Genomic DNA, 20631 nt, shown 5'->3' with positions numbered 1-20631 from the left:
TGGGGGGATCAATTTTGCGACCGCCCGTGGCACAGATGGGTGCGGGGAGGGTGGGACTGCCAAGCCAGAACGGGGGGGATCCTGGCCAAACCGTGTCCCCAGGGGACGAGGGATCGGGGCCAGCCTCTCCTGCATGCCCTGGCAGCCACTTGGCCCCCGCCGGCACAGCAGAGCCTGGCAAAGCCTCCCCCAGAGCCCCCATCTGGAAAATCGCTTTGCTTGGCTGGGAGAGGGATTGGAAGGAGAGCAGGGGAGTGAGGAAGAGGAGGAGGAGGAAGCAGTGGGCTGTTTTGTTTGGCAATGACCTTGTTATCTCCCTCAGCAGGCAGCTGCTCCTCCGGGCCAGAGGCTCCCGCTTATCTGCCCTGCTGCAGATTGATTCCTTTCACGGATCTGCCACGGTGTAATTGAACATTAATTACCAATTGTTTCATTTTTTGTCTGTGTTTTTTGTTCGTTTGTTTGTTTTTCCATGCAGGGAGATTGGAGGTGTACGGGGGTGGGGGGACATGAGAAGTGGAGGGGGCTGAACAGACCCCATAGCGTCTCCCACCAGTTTCCACCCTAAATGAGGCTAAAGGACTTCCTACTATGCATAAAGAGATGGGGAATCCTGGACATCACAGAGGGTGATGTTCCCCCAAAGCCTCGACCTTGCCCTCACTGATCACAGCCAAGGATTTCTGGTCTCCTAACATGCTGGCCGGCAATGGCGGGACTTTGGGGGCAGATTTATTTAACCTTACCAACGTGATGGCTTCCCCATCAAACCAAGGAGAGGGGCTGGGAAAGCTTTCCTATCGGATGAGCAGAGCCTGTGTCAGTGGGAGATGGAAATAAACCAAGTTCAATTCACCCAGAGCATCCCCAACTGCTTTGTGGCCTGCATCCTTTGGTATCCAGCTGAGATTCTCTAAGTTCTCAGCATTTTTGCCCCTCGTCACCCTCCAGTGCCACCGCACTGCTTAGTAAACACTGATCGAAGCACAAATGAGGCTGAGAACTAGGAGTCCTTCATCCTGCTGCCATCTCACGTTGCTCCCAGGAAAGAGAGGAGCAAGGAGAGAGGGAAAAAGAAGTCAATTGTTTCACCTTATTATTTCGTTAATGTTCAAAATTATTTTTAATTGATTTTGCACGCAGGCAATTTGCAATCCTGGAGGCAACAGGAGCCTGGGGATTTCAAACGCCTCATGTTGCTGGCTGCGTACCAAGGATTTCCTGCATGAGGAAATAGTTAAAAAAAAAAAAAAGACTAACTCGAAATATGAAGCATTTATAAATAGCAGGATGGCATCTGGCTCAACGGGGTCCTGAGGGAACACTGTGAGTGAAAACAGTGCGGGGATTGTGTGCTGCAGAGACACAGCCCCAGGTGCCCACAAAGAGTAATTTTGGGGTCATTTTGCAAGCCTGGTGGCTTCAGGGGCAGCGGTAGGGACAGCCCCATGGCAGCAGGGACACAACATGGCTCTGAGATATGCCAAGAAGCGCTGCTGCGGGTGGGAGCCGAGGCAGCAGCGTGGCCCGGCAGCCAGACTGCGTGCTGGGGTGCCTTGGGCACACGGTGCTTGAGGGAAGGGATCATCCTGCCCTGCTGGGGCTGCCTCACCCCGAGCACCTCGTGCAGTTTGGGCACCGGGTGTAAGGACATGAAACTACCAGAGTGTCTGAGGGAGGGCTATGAAGATGGTGAAGGGTCTAGAGGGGAGGACGTGCAAGGAACGGCTGAGGTTCCTTGGTTTGCTCACCCCAAAGAGGGGAGCGGAGGGGCAGGCGCTGAGCTCTGCTCTCTGGGGACAGCGACAGGCCCCGAGGGGACAGCACGGAGCTGGGACAGGGGAGGCTCGGGGTGGGCGTGAGGGTGAAACTCTGCACCCAGAGGTGGGACGGGGACGTGGGCACGGCACACTGGGGACTGTTTGCAGACAGAAGCGCTTCTGAGACACAAGCTTTAACTTTTGGGTGGCGCATGGAGCCAGGAGCCGGCCCCCACAACCCTTCCCACTCAGGACACAACACACTATTATCCTATACCCTAGCAGGACCCGCTCCCCACCACAAAATGGCGGCGAGCCCCCTCCCTTCTCCCTCCCTCCCTCCTCCCCTCTCCCTCCCCCCACGTGACCGCGCGCGGCGTCCCCGCGGCATTTTGTCCCCGCGCAGCCTCCGTCCTCCCCCCCCCCCCTTCCCACCGCTTCCCGCCCGCCCTCCATTTCCTCCTCCGAGCGCCCCGGTGCTGCCGGTGCCGCCGCCGCCGCCATGCTGCCCGCCGCCGCCCGCCTCCTCCTCCGCCGCCGCCCCGCCGCCGCCGCCGCCCTCGGGCTCCGCGCCGCCGCCCTCCGCCGCCCCCTCGGCCCCGCGGGTGAGCCCTGGGCCCGCCGCCGCCGCGTCCTTGCCGTGACCCCGGGGCTAGGCCGCGAATGAGGCCCGGTACCGGGAGGGGGGGGGGAACGGGGGGGGTTGAGGGGTTTGGGGGGGGTCTGGGGGTGCCCCCGGGTTCGGGACTGTGGGGTTGGGGAGGTCGGAGGGCAGCGCGGGGGGTGGGTGGGGGGTGGGGTTTTGTGCTGCCTGCTGGGCTCCGGGGGTGGGTTTGGGGTTTTGGGGGAAATTCGGGGGGTTTTGGGGGCGTTGGGGATTGGTTGGCTCGCGGGGTGGAATGGGGTGGAATGGGCATGGGGGTGTGTGTGTGCGGCCCCGTCCTAATCCTCGTGCGGGGGGCTCTGCCTGTCAGCCTCCCCCCCATCGGTCTGGGGGGGTTGGGGTTCTGTAAGCTCAGCTGTCAAATCCTGGGGGAAAAAAAACAAAACAAAACGGGATTTGGGTTGTGTAGCGCTCAATTCTGACAGCGGGCATGAGCTTTAGAGAGAAAAAGGTTGGAAAGGAACACAGCTGTAATTGAAAAATACCACCCTGGAAATCCCAAATTCAGAAATCTTTGTGTTATTATTTTCCCCTTTTTGGAAAAAAAAACAAACACAAAACAAAACAAACAAACAAAAAAAAACAGTCTAACCGTGTCTGCTAAATTGTCCTTTTGCTTAAGACTGAGGTTTTCAGTCAGCACCCCAGAGCTGTGATCCAGGCAGTCACTGTTACCAGGCATATCCAAGGCTACGTGTGGGTCACGCAGGGAAATGCTGGCAGGCAGCGGTGATGAAGCTCTGGGGTCCTGCTTTTGGGGCTTTTGGGGCTCCTGCAGTAGGGCGATGCCGGCCAGAAGGGGGAGGCCGCTGTCCCAGGGAGCGCTCGGAGCGGTGTCATTGGGGAAGGTCAGCGGGAAGGGGCGAGCGAGGGCGTCAGAGCTCGGCGGCTGCTGCCTGCTCCCTGATAAAACCACCGAAAATGCTTTGGGGCAGGTGTAAACCGGGATTGCGGCTCAAAGATTGGGCTGTGATAAATTCGGCTCAAAATCTGGGTTGTGTTCCGGCTGGGCCCTCACTCGATGAGGCTAAAAATACTCCTGGATAGCCCTGCGGCTCCTGTTGTGTGCGTTGTAAATTAAAGCACTGCTTTGGGGGATTCTCCAAAAGGAAAAACGCCTGTGGGAAAGGAGGAAAAGCGCAGCCCAGCCCCATCAGCCATGCAAACAACGCAGGCACAGGCACGTGGGGGTTTTTGCTTGATTTTAAAGAACCCTCCTGGCTGGTCAGGGTGAATAGTTCACGCCGGGTTAGGAAAGAGAAAGTGAGCAGCTGTCTGCAGCTTCCTCAGAAGTGGATCTTGGAGCCCTCAAGGTCACAGCCGAGCTCTGCAAACATGGGCAGAGGGAGGCTCCTGGAGGGGCAGAGCAGCTTGCGAAGTACCTGGCTCTGCTTGTAGCCCGGCTGTGGTTCCTCCTGACAAACTGCTCCGACCTTTGTGCCGGAAAAGAAGAAAGCAGCCACACAAAAAAAAAAAAAAAATAAAAAAAGCAGCCAAACTTGGCAGTATTTTTTTCTTCTTCAGTAGCCTGTTGGGAGAAATAACTCTCCAAGGGCTTACATCTGCATGCTCATTTTGATTATTTCCCAAAAACGACACTAAAAAACCCTTTATCAGCTCGGAGCTTGTGGTGGAATCACCGACCTGTTAGGAAAGAGTCGCCCAGCAGGGTGGGTGTGCGAGCAGAGAAATCCTCTGGCTGACAGAATGAGCTACCGAGCAACTGCAGGAGTCGGCTGCAGGGGGAAGATGCTGCAGAATAAATCGGGGCGTTCATCGCAGTTGGATAACGTTGTAACTCCTCGGCTGTAGGCTCTTATTTCGGGGAGGAAGGCTGCTGAAAAGCTCATTAACCTAAATCGCTGGGCTCTGGAAAGAGGGAAAATTCCTCTGCTTTATGGAAACAGGTCCCAGAAGGCATCTGTAGAGGGCTGGCTGCACAGAATTGTTTTTCACTTGCGTTTTCCCTCTCCTTTTAAATAATCCTGCTCCGGCTGGAGGCTCCGGGAGTGCTGTGGAAGTCTGTGCTGGAGGGCAGGGCGCTGTGCCACGAGGCAAACAGCGCTTAGTTAACGAGCTGTGCCCGCCTGGTGCTCAGTACTGGTCCAGATCCAACACCGCGAGTGAGACGCGTGCTTTTATAGCTGCTGTTCCCTCGGTCAGGGCTAAAGTGCACCGCTCCTGCGTGGGCTCACAGCCTCCTCTCTCCCTGCATCCAGCCGTGCTGCACGCCCGCTGCTACTCCCATGGGTCGCAGGAGTCGGACGAGGAGTTCGACGCTCGCTGGGTGACGTATTTCAACAAGCCAGATATCGACGCCTGGGAGCTAAGGAAAGGTATGTGGAAAGAAAAGGGAGGGGTAACCTGCAGAAAATGCAGTTTTGTTTGGGATCTGGAGCCATGAAGCCTTGCTGAGCTTGCTGCGGTGGGCGATGACACCTCACTAATACAACGAGGATGTTGGAAGGAACTACAGCATGGAAAATGAGGAGAAAGAGGGTATAAAGCAGTAGGAACACAAGGTTTTTTTAATTCTAGTGCCCCAGAACACATATTCTCTCTCTTGGTCTTTGAGAAGGAGAGAAGCACTGGCTCTGAGGAAAGTTTCTGAGCTCAGCTGCTGCCTGATGGGAGACCACACACATTTTTTTTTGGGCTTTGGGCAAGTGGCTTGGCCATAACTTGCTGCAGACTGTTTGGTTGTCTCCACATGTTGCTTGCTGTGCAGCTGCCAGCTGCTATTAACCTATCCTAATTAGGGCTTAAAATAACCGCCAGAGGGATTGTTCCCGTGTGATGTGGATGACCAGGGTTGGGTCCTTCCCCTTGGAGGGAGAGGAAGGGAACAGGCTGCCTGCATTGCGCTAGGAGGAACAAAGTTTTTTGGTTTTCTTTATGGTTCTGTAGCAGGCTCCCCACATACGCCGCTTTGGGGAGCGTGGATGTTACTGGCCCACTGGGATTTCACAAAATTAACTTAAAAGCTGGTTATAGGCGTAGCAGTGAGCGACAGTGAGAGGGAGAAGAGCAAAAGAACGCCCTTGGGGTGTGGATGTGTGTTCAAAATAGCAGTGAAAGTGCCAGTCGGATGCTCCTGGTGGTGTTAATTATTACTTCTGTCACGAGCTGCAGCAAAACAACACTTAGCAGGCTTCTTTTGGTAGCCCGGGCCGAGCTACTTGATGTTTCCCTGCGCTCACAGGTATAAACACGCTGGTGGGCTACGACCTGGTTCCGGAACCAAAAATCATCGATGCAGCTCTGCGGGCATGCAGACGGTTAAACGACTTCGCCAGCGCGGTCCGCATCCTGGAGGTTGTGAAGGTGAGCGGGGCGCGGGGTGCAGCTGCTGCTTTCTGTGGGGTTTCTCTAGGTTTCCTCTCGGTGCTGCAGAGGGGCTGCTTCCATCCTAGGGAACAGGTTGGAAATGACACGCAGGGCGCCCCTTAGCTAGGCGTTAGCTGGCGTTACACAGGGAGTGGTGTCACTGTTAATGCTCTGAAAATCCCCCAGACAGGAGCTTGGTGTTGCTTTGGGGTGTTTTGCAGCCGTGAGGGATCGCTGGGGCACTTTGGTGCTGGATTTGTAGAGTGTTGGACTTTGCTCTCTGACTAACGCCCTTCCTTTTCTTGTAGGACAAGGCAGGACCGCACAAGGAAATCTATCCGTACGTTATCCAGGAACTTAGACCAACTTTGAGTGAACTAGGAATCTCCACTCCAGAGGAACTGGGCCTGGACAAAGCATAAACCATGTTGGTAAGGGGTGCTCTCGCTTCCCAGGCTCCTGGCCTGGGACTCCTGTACCCTAAAACTCCTCTGGCAAAGCCGGAGTGCTCCTCACAGCCTTCCACAAACCCAGTGTGGCAAGGAAGCTCCGGCTCCTGTTGAGGTTCTTGATAGGAAGACATCACTTTAGTGACACTGAAACCTGTCTGAAAAACATTTGGCCTTGGGACACGAGGGGGATGTTCACAGTTCCCTAGCTGTAACTGGGAAATTCAAGCATTGAAGGAAGAATGAGGTTTTATTGTGAAAATTTATCATGGTTTAAGTGGCCAGACCCACACAGAGCAGTTCCTGTGGGACTGCGCAGCCCTGGGATGACTCCTGCAATATCCTGAACGCGTGGGGAGCTCTAAATCAGGAGTACTCCTGCATCGATGGGGAAAATCAAGGTGTTCCACCAAGCACAGCCCTTCCAGAAGAGCCGGTCATGGTTTCCAAAGGTGCTCAGGCCTCCAGAGCTGAGAGCTGCCAGGACAAAGGGTTGCTGCAGCTCCTGTCTGGCAGGGAGTCAGCCTTTGCTCCTCATCAGCTTTTCCTGAGAAGATTTTTTAGCAAATGGAAGGATCATTTCCTCTGGAAGTGCTCAAGCTTTCATTTTATTGTAGCCAATTTAGAAAATGGGGAGGTGCTCGTTTCTCTCTCATGCTAGCAAATGAGCCCCACTGTTGACGGTCACCTAACAACACTGAAGTTCCTTTACCTTGTACTTAAAATAACATGATTTCTGCTAATTTGCAGGACCCCGTGCTTACAGAGCAAACAGATGAGCTGTGGCACAGCCAGAGTTTAACTGATGTGTGTGCGGGATGCCCACGGATAACGTCAGGAGCAGTGTGTGGCGCTTGGTCCCGATGGCACTGGCCTCGAGTTCTGGGAGGCCGCTTGTTTTACCACCTTAAAAAGCAGAATTCTGAGCACTGCATAACCTGGGGAAGGATGTAACAAAGGGTTAGGTCTGCGGCATCAGTGCCGGGGTTACAGAGGAGCTGTAGGGATCCTTAACGAGGACCCATCGTTAGGTTTAGCTGAGGCTGTGTGTGTGGCAACCCTGACAGAAATAAAGCCCGAAACAAAACTTCTCACGGAGCCTGAGTTACGTGAAGGCAGCCTCTTAATCCAGGAGACTACCAGTGTCATAGACTGTCATTTTTTTGGTCATATTCTGGATTTTTCCACATTTTTTTTTAAGGTGACCCTTAGGGCCGGGCTCTGCGTGACGATGGCGGGCAGGGAGGCGTTTGGGAGCTGGTGAGGTAACGTGCTGCTTTCTGACGACTTTTCTGCCTTTTTTTCGTTGCAGGTGCGTTATTTGAGCGTTCTCCTGACGCGGCCTGAGCGCGGGCGGCCGCCGCGGGGCCGCGGTGTTGTGGTTTCACCGAGCTTCAGCGCGCCGCCATGCTGCGGGGCGGGGCAGGCCTAATAAAGGGAAGCTTGGCCTGACCGCTGTGCTGTGGTTGTTTGTTACGGGGAGCAGGAACCCTCCTGCGCTAGCTCTGTCCGCGGGGCTGAGGAATTTGGGCAAAACCCGGCAAAAATAGAAACAAAAAAATTAGAAATCAGCCAGCCCCGGAACCTTTGCGCCCCGGAACCTTTGAGCCGGGGGCACGGAGGCCACCCGGAGCCTGCCGGAGGTGCGCAGGCCCCGCCCCCGCCCGGCGGCGCAGCCAATGGGAGGCGGCGGGGGCGGGGCCTCGCGGCCATGGCGACGGGCGGCGGCGGCGGGCCCGGGGCTGCGGGCCGGGAGGGGGCGGGGCGGGGCCGGGCGGTGAGGGGGGGGCGAGGGGGGTGGGGGGGGTTTGGGGCTGTGTGGGGTTAGAGGGGGTTAGGTGGGGCTGTAGGGGGCTGTGTGGGGTTATACGGGGGTTAGGTGGGGCTGTGTGGCGTTGCATGGGGCTATGGGGGATTGTAGGGGGCTGTATGGGGCGGTACGGGGTTCTATGGGATTGTAGGGGGCTGTGTGGGGGATATATGGTGCTGTATGGGGTTCTATGGGATTGTAGGGGGGATATACGGTGCTGTATGGGGTTCTATGGGATTGTAGGGGGCTGTGGGGGGGATATATGGGGCTGTATGGGGTTCTATGGGGGGGATATATGGGGCTTTATGGGGTGGTACAGGGTTATATGGGATTGTAGGGGGCTATGGGGGATATATGGAGCTGTATGGGGTTATATGGGATTGTAGAGAGCTGTGTGGGGGGATATATGGGGTTATATGGGGCTGTATGGGGTTGAATGGGGCTGTACAGGCTTGTGTGGGGTTACGTGGCGCTGTGTGGGGTTATATGGGGCTCTGGGGATTATAGGAGGCTGTGGGGTTATACGGGGCTGTACAGGGTTATGTGGGATTGTAGGGGGCTACGTGGGGCTGTCTGGGGCTATATGGGGTTGTATGGGACTGTGTGGGGTTACGTGGGGCTGTAGGGGACTGTATGGGGCAGTACAGGGTTATATAGGGTTGTAGGGGGCTATATGGAGCTGTGTGGGGCAGTACAGCGTTATATGGGTTTGTAGGGGGCTATGTGGGGCAGTGTGGGGGGACATAGGGGGCTGTGCGTGGGGTTATATGGGGATGTACAGGGTTATATGGGGTTGTATCGGGCTGTGTGGGGCTATAGGGAGCTATGTGGGGCTGTATGGGACTGTGTGGCTTATATGAGGGGCCATGTGTGAGGATATAGGGGTTTGCATGGGGCTATATGGGGCTGTAGGGGCTTGTGTGGGTCTGTATAGGGCTGTACGGGGTTATATGGGACTGTGTGGGGCTGTACGGGCTTATGTGGGGCTGTATGGGCATTTCCTGGGCTGTGGGGTTATATGGGGCTGGGGGTTCATGTATGGGGTTCTATGGGGCTGTGTGTGTATATGGGGCTGTATGGGTTCGTGCGGGGCTGTGTGCACGGGGAGCAGTCTGGGACTGGGCTGTATTTATGGGGCAATGCGGGGCTTTGTGCTCGAGGGGCGGTGTAGGGCCTGAGCCCTATGGGGCTGTGTGCCCACGGCCATACAGGGCTGCACGGGGCCGGGCAGGGGCTGCTCAGGGCAGAGGCCATACAGAGGCCGAGCAAGCACATGGGGATGCCATACAACACATACAGGGCGCTATAGGGACCACACAGCACACACAGGGCGCTTTATAGGGTCAGGGCTGCCCGCCAACTCTTCCCCTTTTCCTTTCCAGCCACCCCGAGGTGAGAGCAGGCGGCCGAGCGCTCGGGGCAGCACCGGGGCGGAGAGGAGGGGGCCCTACCTGCTCTGCCGGGCCCCCCCCGGCCACCCCAAGCTCCGTAAGTGGCCTTAGGGGCGCCCCCAGCCCCGAGCCGGCCCTAAAACCCCAACGGGGCCGCGGGGGGCTTCGGGGTCTCACCCCGCTGCTTGCAGAGCGGCCGCGGGAGCCGGTGAAGGCGGCGCCGCGATGGCACGGGCTGCTGGGGGGGGGCCCGGCCCGGGCAGCGCCTAAAAGGTGGGAGCTCACATCCTTATTTTGGGGTTTTTGAACCCAAACTGGGGAGTGTAAGCTGGGTGGGAAGGGCTTGGGGTGAACTGGGAATGGGGGAGGGGATGGGGATACTGGGAGGATGGGAATGGGGATACTGGGAGGATGAGGACAAGGATACTGGGAGGACGAGGATGGGGATACTGGGAGGATGAAGGGGATACTGGGAGGATGGGGATGGGGACGCTGGGGGGGATGGGGATACTGGGAGGACAAGGATACTGGGAGAATGAGGAGGATACTGGGAGGATGAAGGGGATACTGGGAGGACGGGGATGGGGATACTGGGAAGATGAGGAGGATCCTGGGAGGATGGGGTTGCTGGGAGGATGAGGATGGGGATACTGGGGGGATGAAGATACTGGGATGATGAGGATACTGGGAGGGGGAGGATGAGGGTGCTGAGAAGCTGAGGATGGGATGCTGGGAGGACGGCGATGAGGATACTGGGGATACTGGGAGGAAGATGATGAGGCTGGCTGAGGCCATGGGGGCGCACAGGTTCCCCGTCCCTTTATCCCCGCGGCCCCACTGTCACCCCGTGTCCCCCAGCAGGCCCGCCAGGTCCCGGGGGGGCTACGTGGCGCTCAGCCAGGTGGCGGAGGACGGGCGGCTGTCCCCCAGCTCGGGCAGGTGAGCGCCCTGCACCCCCCTGTGGGGCACGGGGAGGGCGGGCTGGGGGGGATCGGGGCGAGGAGCACCCTACAGCCCCTCCAAACCTCGCTTCAAAAGCCCCCAAACCCCATTTTTGCCGTCGATTTGACCAAATCGATGAGATTTGGAGAGTTTGGGGGAGGCTCCTGCTGGGCAGGGCGGGCAGCAGCGAGGTGCCCGCGTGCCCTAATGGCAGCAGCCTCCCTGCCCTCAAATCCTTTGGGGTTTCCGAGCAGCCCCGTGCCCGTGGTGCTCACCCTGCCCCTTTTTTTTCCTCCTCGCAGCGACGGGGAGCTGGAATCCAGGGGTTCCTCCGGCTACTCCTCCGCCGAGGCAAGTGCAGGTTTGCAAAGCTCCCATCCTGGGGGCTTGGCAGGGCCGCTGTGGGGGATTTGCCACCTCGGGGAGCGGGTCCCAGCCCCATTTCCCCCCGCAGGTGAACCAGGAGCTGAGCCGGCAGCTGCTGCGGGACGGCTACCACCTGGACGAGGTCCCCGACGACGAGGACCTGGACCTGATTCCCCCAAAACCCGCCGCCACCCCATGCCCCTGGTGCTTTGGGGACTCCCTCTGCTGCGTGCTGCAGTAGGGCACGGCTCCCCATGGCTCCCCACGGCCCTCGGGGCGCTCGGGGGCACCCCAAAAGCCTCCGTGTCGCACGGGGCAGCTCCCTGCTGTGAGCCCCACTGCTGCTCAGGACGGGACCGACGGCCTCCCCATTATGATTTCTCCCCCCCCTGGGGCCGTTCTGGTCTCACCAGCTGCCTTAAATCAGGGTCCTGCTGCCCTAAATCGGGGTCCTGCTGCCCTACAGGGACGGTGGGCACGCAGGGAGGAACCTTATTTAAACACTGCACCCGGAGAGAGAGGCTCTCCCGTTTGGTGTCCTGGCGAGGGAAGCGCTCAATAAAAGGATCTTGCTACTCCAGGCGTCTCCCCGCTCCCATTTCCTTTCCCCACAGGTGGGGAAAATCCAATGGGGAACCCGATTTGGGGCCGGGGGAGGCAGCAGGGACCCCCCCCAGCCCCTCACACAGCGCTGAGGACAAAGTCACCGCTTTATTGGTAGCACCAGGACCCCACAAACCCCCAGCCCAGCACCCCGTAAGCCCCCCGTGGGACACCCAGCACCACCTGAGGCCGACCCGATGCCTCCTTCCCCCCGGGGGGAGCCTCATGGGGCCAGCAGCAGTCCCGAGGGGAACCCCAAAACCCCGCAGCAGCCCCACACTGCCGCAGGGCGTTAGCAGCACATGGAGAGGGCTGTGGAGACGCGAGCCCTCTGCCCAAAAAGTCACCTCGGGAGGCGCGGGGCGGGCGCCCAGCTGCTTTTTTTCACAGAATCGGGGACGAGCGGCTTTGGGATCGCCGTGTGGGGTGGCTGCCGAGCGCCGGGCCGGGGCTGCTTTGGTTTTTGAGGGCGTTGGGGTGGGCTCAGAGGAGGCAGCAGGCTCGGAAGAGCAGCATCCCGTCGGGCGAGGCGAGGCGCAGGGAGAGGCTCTCGTTGGCGGAGACGAAGAGGACGGAGCCGCGGCGCAGGGACATTTCGGAGGCGGCCGCCGTGGAGGTGGCCACGGCCGTGCCCCGCAGCACCAGCAGGATGCTGGCCGAGTCCAGGGCCGAGACGAGGTACAGCTTGATGGACGACGGGATCTGCAACGGGAGCACCACCCTCATTTCTCTTCCTCCTCCCCTTGCCCGGGGCTGCCCGAGGAGCCGAGCGAGGAGGGCTCGGGGTGGAGAGGAGCTGGCGGTGGCACAGCGTCCCCAGCACCCTCCTCCCCGTGCCACCAGCAAACCCAGAGGCCAAACTGGGAGGCGGCCCCATCCCCGGGGGTGTTTATGGCCTGGCCGGGTGGGGTTTGCGCCCCTCGAGCCCAGGCTGCCCAAACTGTGTGGGCTGTAGGGTCCCTTCCCACCCAACCTGCTCCACACCCTACAAAGGACACCCGGGACGCGGCATCCCCGAGCCCAGACGGGTGCTCACGGCCCCAAAAGCACCCCAAGCGGCCTCACCTCGATCCTCATCAGCGTGAAGTCGGGCACGGGGGGGTCGTAGAGGAAAACGCTGGGGTCCAGCGGGCTCTGCACGGCCGGGAAGATCTTGGAGCTGCTGGGGGCCGGCGTGTAGTTGAGCATCTCGCACAGGGTGAGCACGTCGATGAATTTGGGGGTGAGGCCGGCGCGCACCGTGTTGTCCGAGCACGCCATGCACTCCACGCAGTCTGCGGGGACAGGGCCGTCAGTGCCCCCCGCCCCGAGCCGTGCCCCCCTCCCGGCCCCGAGCCGAGCCCCCCCTCACCTCCCTGCAGGTAGGCGTGGGGCTCGTTGGCCGCCAGGAACAGGGCCTCGCCGGGCTCCAGCCGCACCAGGTTGAGGAAGTAGACGGCGAAGCAGCCGATGTCCCCCGGGAACTGGGCGTGCAGGCGCAGCAGCAGGTCCCCGTTGCTCCCCGACGTGTCCTGCCCGTCGGCCGCTGCAGGGGGGGGGTTGTGGGGCTGGGTGGGGGCTCGGCCCGGCCTCCCCATCCCAGTCTCCCCATCCTGGTGTCCCTGTCCCAGTCTCCCCGTCCCAACCTCCCCATCCTGGTCTCCCCATCTCAGCCTCTCCATCCCGATCTCCGCATCCCAACCTCCCCATCCTTGTCTCCCCGTCCTGGCTTCCTCATCCCGGTCTCCCCATCCTGATCTGCCTGTCCCAGCCTCCCCACCCTGATCTCCCCATTCTAGGCTTCCCATCCCAGTCTCCCCATCCTGGTCGCCCTGTCCCGGCCTCCCCACTCTGATCTCCCCATTCTGGCTTTCCCATCCTGGTGTCCCTGTCCCAGTCTCCCCATCCCAACCTCCCCATGCTGATCTCCCCATTGTCGCCTCCCCATCCTGATCTCCCTATCCCGGTCTCCCCATCCCAACCTCCCCACCCTGATCCCCCCATTCTGCCCTCCCCATCCCGGCCTCCCCATCCCAGCCCCCAGTGTGGGGCTTTTCCCCTTTCCCAGCCTCCCCTCCCTGCCTGAACGACCCCCGGGAGGTTTTTCCTCCGCCACCTTCTCGGGAAATCCTCTGCACCAGGGTGTTGAGCTGGTCGACGAAGGCTTTCTTCTCGCTCTTCATCAGCCGGGTGAAGCAGACCCGCAGGGCGGCCGAGACCCCGCGGGGGTCGTGGCTGGCGCTGCTCTGCTCCAGCTGCTCCGCCGCCACCTCGCCCACCAGCGCCCGCAGCTCGGGGACGGCTGCCCCAAAAGGACGGGGACGGGGCCATCAGCGGGGCCACGGGGGACGGGCTCCGGGCTCCGTCCCTTTTTTTTCCTCCCCCCCATATCCCCTCCTTCCCAAAAGCTCACCCCGCAGGAAGGCGGAGATCTCCTCGACGGGTCGGAAGCCGCACAAGCCCTCGAAGGGGGTGAGCGCGATGGCCATCTCGGGCTTGTGGTTGGCGTCGGGGTAGTGCTGGGGGAACTGGGCGTGCAGCTTGGCCGCCAGCTCCTGCCGAGGGGACAGCGCTGGGGGGCGACGTCCCATAGGGTGGGAACGCGGGGAGCTCACCCCAAAACCCCACAACCCCATCCCGGCGCCGCCGCGCCGTGCCTACCTTATTGGGGTGCGCCTGGATGGAGAGGGCGCTGCGCACCGACAGCACCTTGAAGAGGAAGGGCAGGCGGCCCTGGAAGGCGTCCTTCACCTTGGCGCCCAGGCAGGCGGGGTTGGCCGAGATCCAGCGCCCCAGCGTCTTCTGCGGGATGCGGTTGTCCCGGATGGCCGCGTCGCCTTTGGGGTGGGCGCCCATCCACAGCTGGGGGGGGGTTAATGGGATTTGGGGGGGGGTTAATGGGATTTGGGGGGGTTAATGGGATTTGGGCTGAGTCACCCCGCTGCGGGGTGACCCCGGACGGACGGACGGATGGATGGATGGACAGGTGGAGGGACGGACGGACTCACCTCGGCGTAGGGCTGCTCGGGGTCGATGTGCGCTGTGGGGTCGTCGCTGGCCACCAGCTGGGCCACCTCGCTCTGCAGCCCCAGCTTGCCCCACGAGTAGTTCTGCACCACGCAGGCCAGCGGGAACACTGCGGGACGGCGGCGAGGGGACACCCGTCAGCGGCCGGCCGGCCCCAAACCGACCCCAAACCCGACCCCAACCCTGACCCCAAACCCGACCCCAACCCTGACCCCAGGGGTCTCCCCGGGGGTGCCCCCGTCTCTCACCGCGGATCTCCGCCATGGCCGTGCCGCCCGGTGCCGCTGCCGGGCGCCTCCCCCCGCCGGGCGGGGCAGCGCCCTACACCCGCCCTATAGCGGCCATAGGGGGCGCGCCGCGGGGGGGCCGGGCGGGGGCTGCGAGGGGGCTGCGGGGCCGGGGGGCGCTGCGGGGGCGTCTCTGGGGGCTGCTCTGGGGGGTGCCGGCCCGTGGGGCGCTCTATGGGGCGCTATAGGGCGCTGTGGGGCTCTATAGGGCCCTATAGGGCGCGCTATGGGGCGCGGCTCCCTTTAGGACCCAGCGCGCCCCAGCTCTGCCAGGCCACGCCCCCCTCCGCCAGGCCACGCCCCCTCCCCGGCGCGCGAAGCCCCGCCCCCGCCCCGCCGTTGTGACGTCACGCCAGGGCAGGGCGCCGCCCCGCCCCGCGCAGGGAGGCGGTCACGTGGGCGGGGAGAGCGGCGCATGCGCCGTGGCGCTCCCGGAAGTGTCGGCGCGGCGGCGGCGGCGGCCGGGGCGGGAGCGCGGAGCGGAGCGGGGCGGGGAGCGCCGCCATGGCGGGCTTCGACACCAACCCGTTCGCGGACCCGGTGGACGTGAACCCCTTCCAGGTGCGCGCCGCGCCCCCTTTTCCCCCCCGCTCCCCGTTCCCCCCCCCTCCCATCCCCGCGCCGCCGGGCCGCGGCGCTGAGTGGCAGCCCGCCGGCCAATGGCCGCGCCGCTCCGGCGTGCCACAGCCAATCAGCGCGCGGGGGCGGGACCTGGAGGGGGGGGTGTGCGCCGCCGGCAGGGTCCGGCGCCCCCCGGGGTCCGGCGCCGTTTGGGTCCCGCCGGGAGCCGCAGCCCGGCCTCTGAGTTCCGGGGCCGCCGCTGCCCCTTGGGGGGCGGGGGGGCGTTTTGGGGGAAAAAAGCGCGAGTTTGGGGCTGCGGGGGGCGGCTCTGGGTGGGCTGCCCGGTTTTAGAAGCAAGGCGGGGCGGTGGGGCGCTCTGCCTCATTAGCAGCGGGGCTAATTGAGGTCCTGCCCTGCAGCCCACCCCACCCCGGGGGGGCTCCTGAAATCCCCGGGATTTGACCCAAAACGGCGCTCCCGGACCCTGCATTCACGGAGGTGTCCAGGGAGCCTCCTGCCCAGCGCCAGGCCGTTTGGCGGGGCTGCTGCCAGCAAGAAATGGGATAACCCGGCCGGTAGCAGTGACCGCGTGGCTGAATTTGGGTTAAAAAAGGGGCCGGGGGGGGCCGGGGGGGGCTGTGAGCCGCTGCCCGCTGCTGATTGTTGTCTCCTTGTTCTGTTCCGCAGGACCCCTCGGTGACGCAGCTCACCAGCACGAGCCAGAGTGGCCTGGATGAATTCAACCCCTTCTCGGAGAGCTCCCAGCTGGTGCGTGTGCCCCTGCCGGGCATCATGGCGGTGCCTGGGGGGCTTTAGGGCACCCTAAAGCGGGGTAGTGTAAAGGGGATGAAGGCGAGGCACCACGGCTGCCTTCCCCACGGACACTGCGAGCACCCAGATGGAGCTCGGGGCTTGTGTGCAGCAGTTTCTCAGGGGCTGGCTCCCGAAAAAGCCAGGTGTGGTGTGAGGGGAAGGAGTTTGGTGGCAGGGCACGCCGTGTTTGTCTGCTCTGAGGGCCGGGAGCTGGGCTGAAACTGCTCATGGATTGCTGCGAGAACTGCAGCCTCGCTTCCTGGCTGCTGGCACGTGTGCTGTGGGGAAAAGGAGAAGAGGAAACAGGGATAAAAATAATTCTTGCGGCTTAAACAGCTGATGGGGATCCCTCTGGGGTTCTCTTGTGCCTGCAGCCCTTGGGCACCGCTTCCCCAGGCATTTGGGAGCAAGCGTGTTCCCGAGAGCACACCGGTGCCCCCAGCTCCTCGTGGCAGTGCTCAAGTATCCTCCCCCAAAAGAAGCAGCCCATCAGTTACCATGTTCCTTTATCCCTCACAGACAAATGCAGCACGGACGACGCCAGCCACGCAGCCCGCCGGCCCCTCGCAGCCTGCCGTCCTGCAGACCTCGGTGGAGCCCACCCCGCAGGTGAGGCACAGCCCCGGGGGAGCCCCAACCAGCTCCTGCTGACTTCTGGGGGGGGGGGCAGCAGGGGACGGGGGGCTCCTGCTGCGCCCGCCTGGGCTGGGGAAGGGCTTCTCCACCTTTCTCTCCCCCTCCTCTTTCAGGCTGTGGCCGCGGCGGCGCAGGCCGGGCTGCTGCAGCAGCAGGCAGAGCTCGAGAGGAAGGCGGCCGAGCTGGAGAAGAAGGAGAGGGAGCTGCAGAGCAACGCTGCCAGCATTAACCGTGAGTGGGAGCACAACCAGGGGCTCCTTGGCTGCTCCCTGTGGCAGCACGGCCGCTGGCAGGGGCGGCTTTGCCCTGTCCTGAGGTGTTCTCATCCTGCCTCGTGCCCCTGGGGCCGTGCCTGTCCCCCCACAGCCCACATCGGGGCTGCACCGAGGGCTGGGCAGGAAAGGGGCTTGGAGGGGAGCTGCTGGGGGCCGGCCCTGGCTTTTTGGTGAGGTTTTTTGAGGGAAAAATAGAGTTTTGCTCTGGCTGACTGCGATTTCAAGCGGTGGTGGTGGCTGTGGGGGTTTATCACGGGGAGCTCTGCTCCAGCCTCTCCCGAGGCTCCCACAGCAGATCCGAGCAGCTCCTGGCAGGCTGATGAAGCCCCGGCTGTGTGCAGAGCTCTCCTCTGTCCTTCCCTCCCGCAGCGAGGCAGAACAACTGGCCGCCCCTTCCCAGGAGGTGCCCCATCAAGCCCTGCTTCTACCAGGATTTCTCCGCAGACATCCCGGCCGACTACCAGCGGATATGCAAGATGCTGTATTACCTGTGGATGCGTGAGTAATGCCCCCGGCCGCCATAAAAGCTGGCTCTGAGAAGTTCCTGGATCGAATGCTGCCCTTTGTCCCACAGCGAGGGCCGTGGGTGGTGTCGGCAAGGGCCAAGCGGTGCCTCCCTTCCTTGATTTTTTTTTTTTTTTTTTTAAATGGAGGGGGGTGTAAAGGGCTGAGGGTTTTTGCTTTGGGAATGGCTCATTCACAATGGAGTTTTGGGGAGTTTTGGTCGTTGTTTGAAGGAGGCTGGATGGCCTGAGGCTCTGAGAAGTGCACCTAGGGAGCAGGTGCAGAGCACTCTGAGCTGCATCCCTCAGCCCTGAAAGGATTTGAGCCGTGTTTGCAAGCAGCAGGGCCGGGTGAGGCCCTCAGGTTAAGCCCAATTGTCCTTCCCGTGGAAGAAAGGCAATCAGATGGCCCCAAAACTGTCACATCTGCAGAGCTTTGTGCCTCAGTGAGGGCCGGGAGCTGTTCGGAGGGCTCTGGGAGATGCCCAAGGGCTCACAGCTGCTTCTCCTCTCCGTCCCGCAGTGCACTCGGTCACCCTGCTCCTCAACCTGCTCGCCTGCCTGGCGTGGTTCACGGTCCAGACGGAAAGAGGCGTAGACTTCGGTCTCTCCATCCTGTGGTTCGTTTTATTCACTCCATGTGCCTTCCTCTGCTGGTACCGACCGATCTACAAGGCTTTCAGGCAAGTGCCGTTCCCCTCCGTAACGGGCACGTGGCTCCTGCTGGGGGGAGCTGGGGTTTGTCTGCTCCAGCAGCGTGCTGCCTGGGGGATTTTTCCATCCCTTCGCATCACTGAGTAGATCAAACCCACTCGTTCCTGAGCCCATCTGAAAAAAATCTGATGGAACTTGCTCGCCGTGCTCCCTTTTTCGTTGGGAAACCCGAGCCTGGCCACCGGAGTGCATTTCCTCCTCTCAGAGCAGGGAATCCATCAGGTCAGGTCCCCAGTTTTCACTCCCGCTGCCGTCTCTCCTGCAGGTCTGACAGCTCCTTCAGCTTCTTCGTCTTCTTTTTCATCTTCTTCTGCCAAATCGCCATCTACATCATCCAGGCTGTCGGCATTCCTGGCTGGGGAGACAGGTGAGGCTCCTGCACGAGCTGCTGGGGCTGCCAGGAGCTCGGGGCCGTGGCTGCTCTCTTTTTTCCCCTCCTGGTGCAGCCTTCAGGAGCTGCGTGCCGTGGAAGCTGTCTCTATTTTTGCCCGCTGCCTGCAGAGCAGCTCCCAGGCAGAGCTGTCCTGGCACTCCCTGCCCACACAGCGGCGTTTTGGGTCAGAGCTCTGCTCCCTCAGGCCAGGCAGCGTGGTTATTTCTGGCCGTGGCGCCCGGCGTGGCCTCTCTGCTGCTTTTTAACGCGCTGGGAGCTGCACAGAGCGTGGGGCGAGCCCAGCTGTCCCCTTGGGTCCCCTCTCTCCTGCACATGGCTGAGCAGCCGGAGGGGTTCCTTGCTCTGGAGGCACCTTGGTGGCTTTGCCCCATAACTCCCGAGTCCTCCCTGCCCCACAGCCAGTTCCTGGGGAGCTTTTTCTGTCACCTCTCGATGCACCAGCCCCTCTTTCCCCTGCTCGGCTGAGGTTTGGAGGCGTTTGGGGGAGCTGCCTGCTTCCTGCCAGCGCCGGGGGGGCTCTTGGGGCCAGGGGGGGCCGTGCTCACCCTGCTGCTCTCCCTCGCAGCGGCTGGATCGCGGCGCTGTCCGAGCTGCACGGGAACCTGGCCGTGGCCATCATCATGATGGTGGTGGCAGCGTTCTTCACGCTCTGCGCCGTCCTCTCGCTCTTCCTCCTCAAGCAGGTGAGTTCCTCGCAGGACTCAGGACCCTTGTGGGGCGTCCCTGCGTGGGATTGTGATGCCAGAGGGGGGTGGCGAGGCCGGGGGGCGTCCCGCAGGCTGATGTTTTCCCCCCTGCTCCCTTCCCCAGGTGCACTCCCTGTATCGCCGCACGGGAGCCAGCTTCCAAAGGGCGCAGGAGGAGTTTTCCCAAGGCATCCTCACCAACAGGAGCTTCCAGAACGCGGCGGCCGGGGCGGCCTCCTCGGCCGCACACGGAGCTTTCCGGGGGAATTAGCCCCTCGGGGGGGCCTGCCCCCGCCTCGCCTCCCCTCCCGCCGTCGCCCCCACCTCCCTTTTCTAACGACGCACTTTCCGTGGGCACCACGCGAGCTCTGAGACGCCGACTCCAGCTGAGGAGAGGGCTGGTTTAGCTTCAGCTGGCCCAGGTTGATCACGGTTTCTTTTCCCTGGCCCGCTCGGGGGGGGCAGAGGAGGCAGCTCAGCCGGGCGTTCGTCTCCTCCTGCCCCCCCCTGGCTGCGGCAGGGGGGCGAGGAGAAGCAGGATTTTTGATTTTACTTTCTCTCTTCTATCAGCCTTTGCTCTGAACAACTTGATTATCTGCTGGTTTTGTTTTTTTGGGGGGGGTTTGTAACTCGCATGTAGCCTGTCGTTGATTTTTAAGGGTGGAAGCTGCCCCGCTGGGCTGCCACAGCCCCACACTGCGCCCCCACTGCCCGCGGGCACCAGCAGGAACCTGGGGGCTGTGGGGTCGGGGAGGGGGGGAATTTCCCCTCCTTGTCCCCCCATCGCTGCCTCCTGCCAGCCCCGAGATGTGGATGGATCCCCCTGCAGGGCCAGCTCCCATTTTATTTAATTTTAACGGGGAAGAACTGGTTTCGTGCCTGGTTTGTGGGGGAATGGCAGGACCCCTCCTGCTGTGTGCTCCCCCCCCAGCCCCTTTCCACCTGTCCCCAGGTGTTGTAGGGATTTGGGGCTTCCCCTTCCGAGCTCCTCCTTGCCCCCAAATTCTCCAAAATCTGCAGCTTTGAGCTGGAAGCTGCTGGTTGGGATGCGGGAGGTGTGGGCGCGCTGGTGGGTTTGGGGGGGGTTCTGTAACAACGAGGGGGTGGGCAGCCATGCGGTGAGTGCTTTTTTGGGGGAAAAAGGGGAAGAGCAGGGGGTGCTGGAGAGCCTTGGGGGTTTGATTTCTGCCGAGATGCTGGGGACGGGGAATTCTCCCTGCTGGGAAACCGCTCCCCCTGCTCCCTGGGGGGCTTGGGTTTGTTTTTCCTGGGTAATAAAACCTGATTTTTTTTTGTAAAAGAGAAAAAAAAGAAAAAAAAAAGAAAAAAAAGTGAACAGCCAGCCCCTTTCTGGTGTACTTTCCCCTTTTTCCTTGTCTGATCTTTCCCCGTTTAAAAAAAAAAAAAAAAAAAAAATCAATAAAGGACGCGTCCCGTGAAACGA

General features: G+C 61.4%; 4 protein-coding genes across 5 annotated transcripts; 3 read left to right on the top strand and 1 right to left on the bottom strand.

Moving 5' to 3' along the window:
* Nucleotides 1-2190: 2190 nt before the first annotated feature.
* On the top strand, nucleotides 2191-7652 carry COX5A (cytochrome c oxidase subunit 5A). Its single transcript, XM_084293138.1, has 5 exons — nucleotides 2191-2365; nucleotides 4644-4760; nucleotides 5627-5748; nucleotides 6060-6182; nucleotides 7513-7652. The coding sequence occupies exons 1-4, from the start codon at nucleotides 2263-2265 to the stop codon at nucleotides 6171-6173; spliced, it is 456 nt and encodes a 151-aa protein (XP_084149264.1). The 5' UTR covers nucleotides 2191-2262; the 3' UTR covers nucleotides 6174-6182; nucleotides 7513-7652.
* A 248-nt stretch (nucleotides 7653-7900) lies between these two features.
* FAM219B (family with sequence similarity 219 member B) lies at nucleotides 7901-11287 on the top strand. Of its 2 annotated transcripts, none has more exons than XM_084293585.1 (6): nucleotides 7901-7977; nucleotides 9393-9498; nucleotides 9593-9674; nucleotides 10263-10340; nucleotides 10646-10694; nucleotides 10798-11287. In XM_084293585.1, the coding sequence occupies exons 1-6, from the start codon at nucleotides 7912-7914 to the stop codon at nucleotides 10948-10950; spliced, it is 534 nt and encodes a 177-aa protein (XP_084149711.1). In that variant the 5' UTR covers nucleotides 7901-7911; the 3' UTR covers nucleotides 10951-11287. The 2 variants fall into 2 exon arrangements, with proteins under 2 accessions (XP_084149711.1, XP_084149710.1); XM_084293584.1 differs by having other exon boundaries at nucleotides 10260-10340.
* Nucleotides 11288-11454: 167 nt separating this feature from the next.
* Nucleotides 11455-14845, bottom strand: MPI (mannose phosphate isomerase). Its single transcript, XM_084293712.1, has 8 exons — nucleotides 14567-14845; nucleotides 14300-14427; nucleotides 13953-14153; nucleotides 13705-13846; nucleotides 13408-13593; nucleotides 12664-12837; nucleotides 12378-12586; nucleotides 11455-12014 (listed from the first exon to the last, which is right to left on the bottom strand). Exons 1-8 carry the CDS (start codon nucleotides 14580-14582, stop codon nucleotides 11796-11798), a joined length of 1275 nt encoding a protein of 424 aa, XP_084149838.1. The 5' UTR covers nucleotides 14583-14845; the 3' UTR covers nucleotides 11455-11795.
* A 170-nt stretch (nucleotides 14846-15015) lies between these two features.
* On the top strand, nucleotides 15016-20628 carry SCAMP2 (secretory carrier membrane protein 2). Its single transcript, XM_084293201.1, has 9 exons — nucleotides 15016-15166; nucleotides 15854-15934; nucleotides 16499-16588; nucleotides 16729-16846; nucleotides 17260-17388; nucleotides 17917-18076; nucleotides 18373-18474; nucleotides 19067-19184; nucleotides 19312-20628. The coding sequence occupies exons 1-9, from the start codon at nucleotides 15110-15112 to the stop codon at nucleotides 19456-19458; spliced, it is 1002 nt and encodes a 333-aa protein (XP_084149327.1). The 5' UTR covers nucleotides 15016-15109; the 3' UTR covers nucleotides 19459-20628.
* Nucleotides 20629-20631: the final 3 nt, after the last annotated feature.

Source organism: Netta rufina (genome assembly GCF_964035555.1).
Source record: "Netta rufina genome assembly, chromosome: 11".
NCBI classification, from domain to species: domain Eukaryota; kingdom Metazoa; phylum Chordata; class Aves; order Anseriformes; family Anatidae; genus Netta; species Netta rufina.
Note: the sequence above shows the minus strand (reverse complement) of the source record. Positions and strands in the feature narration are given on the sequence as shown.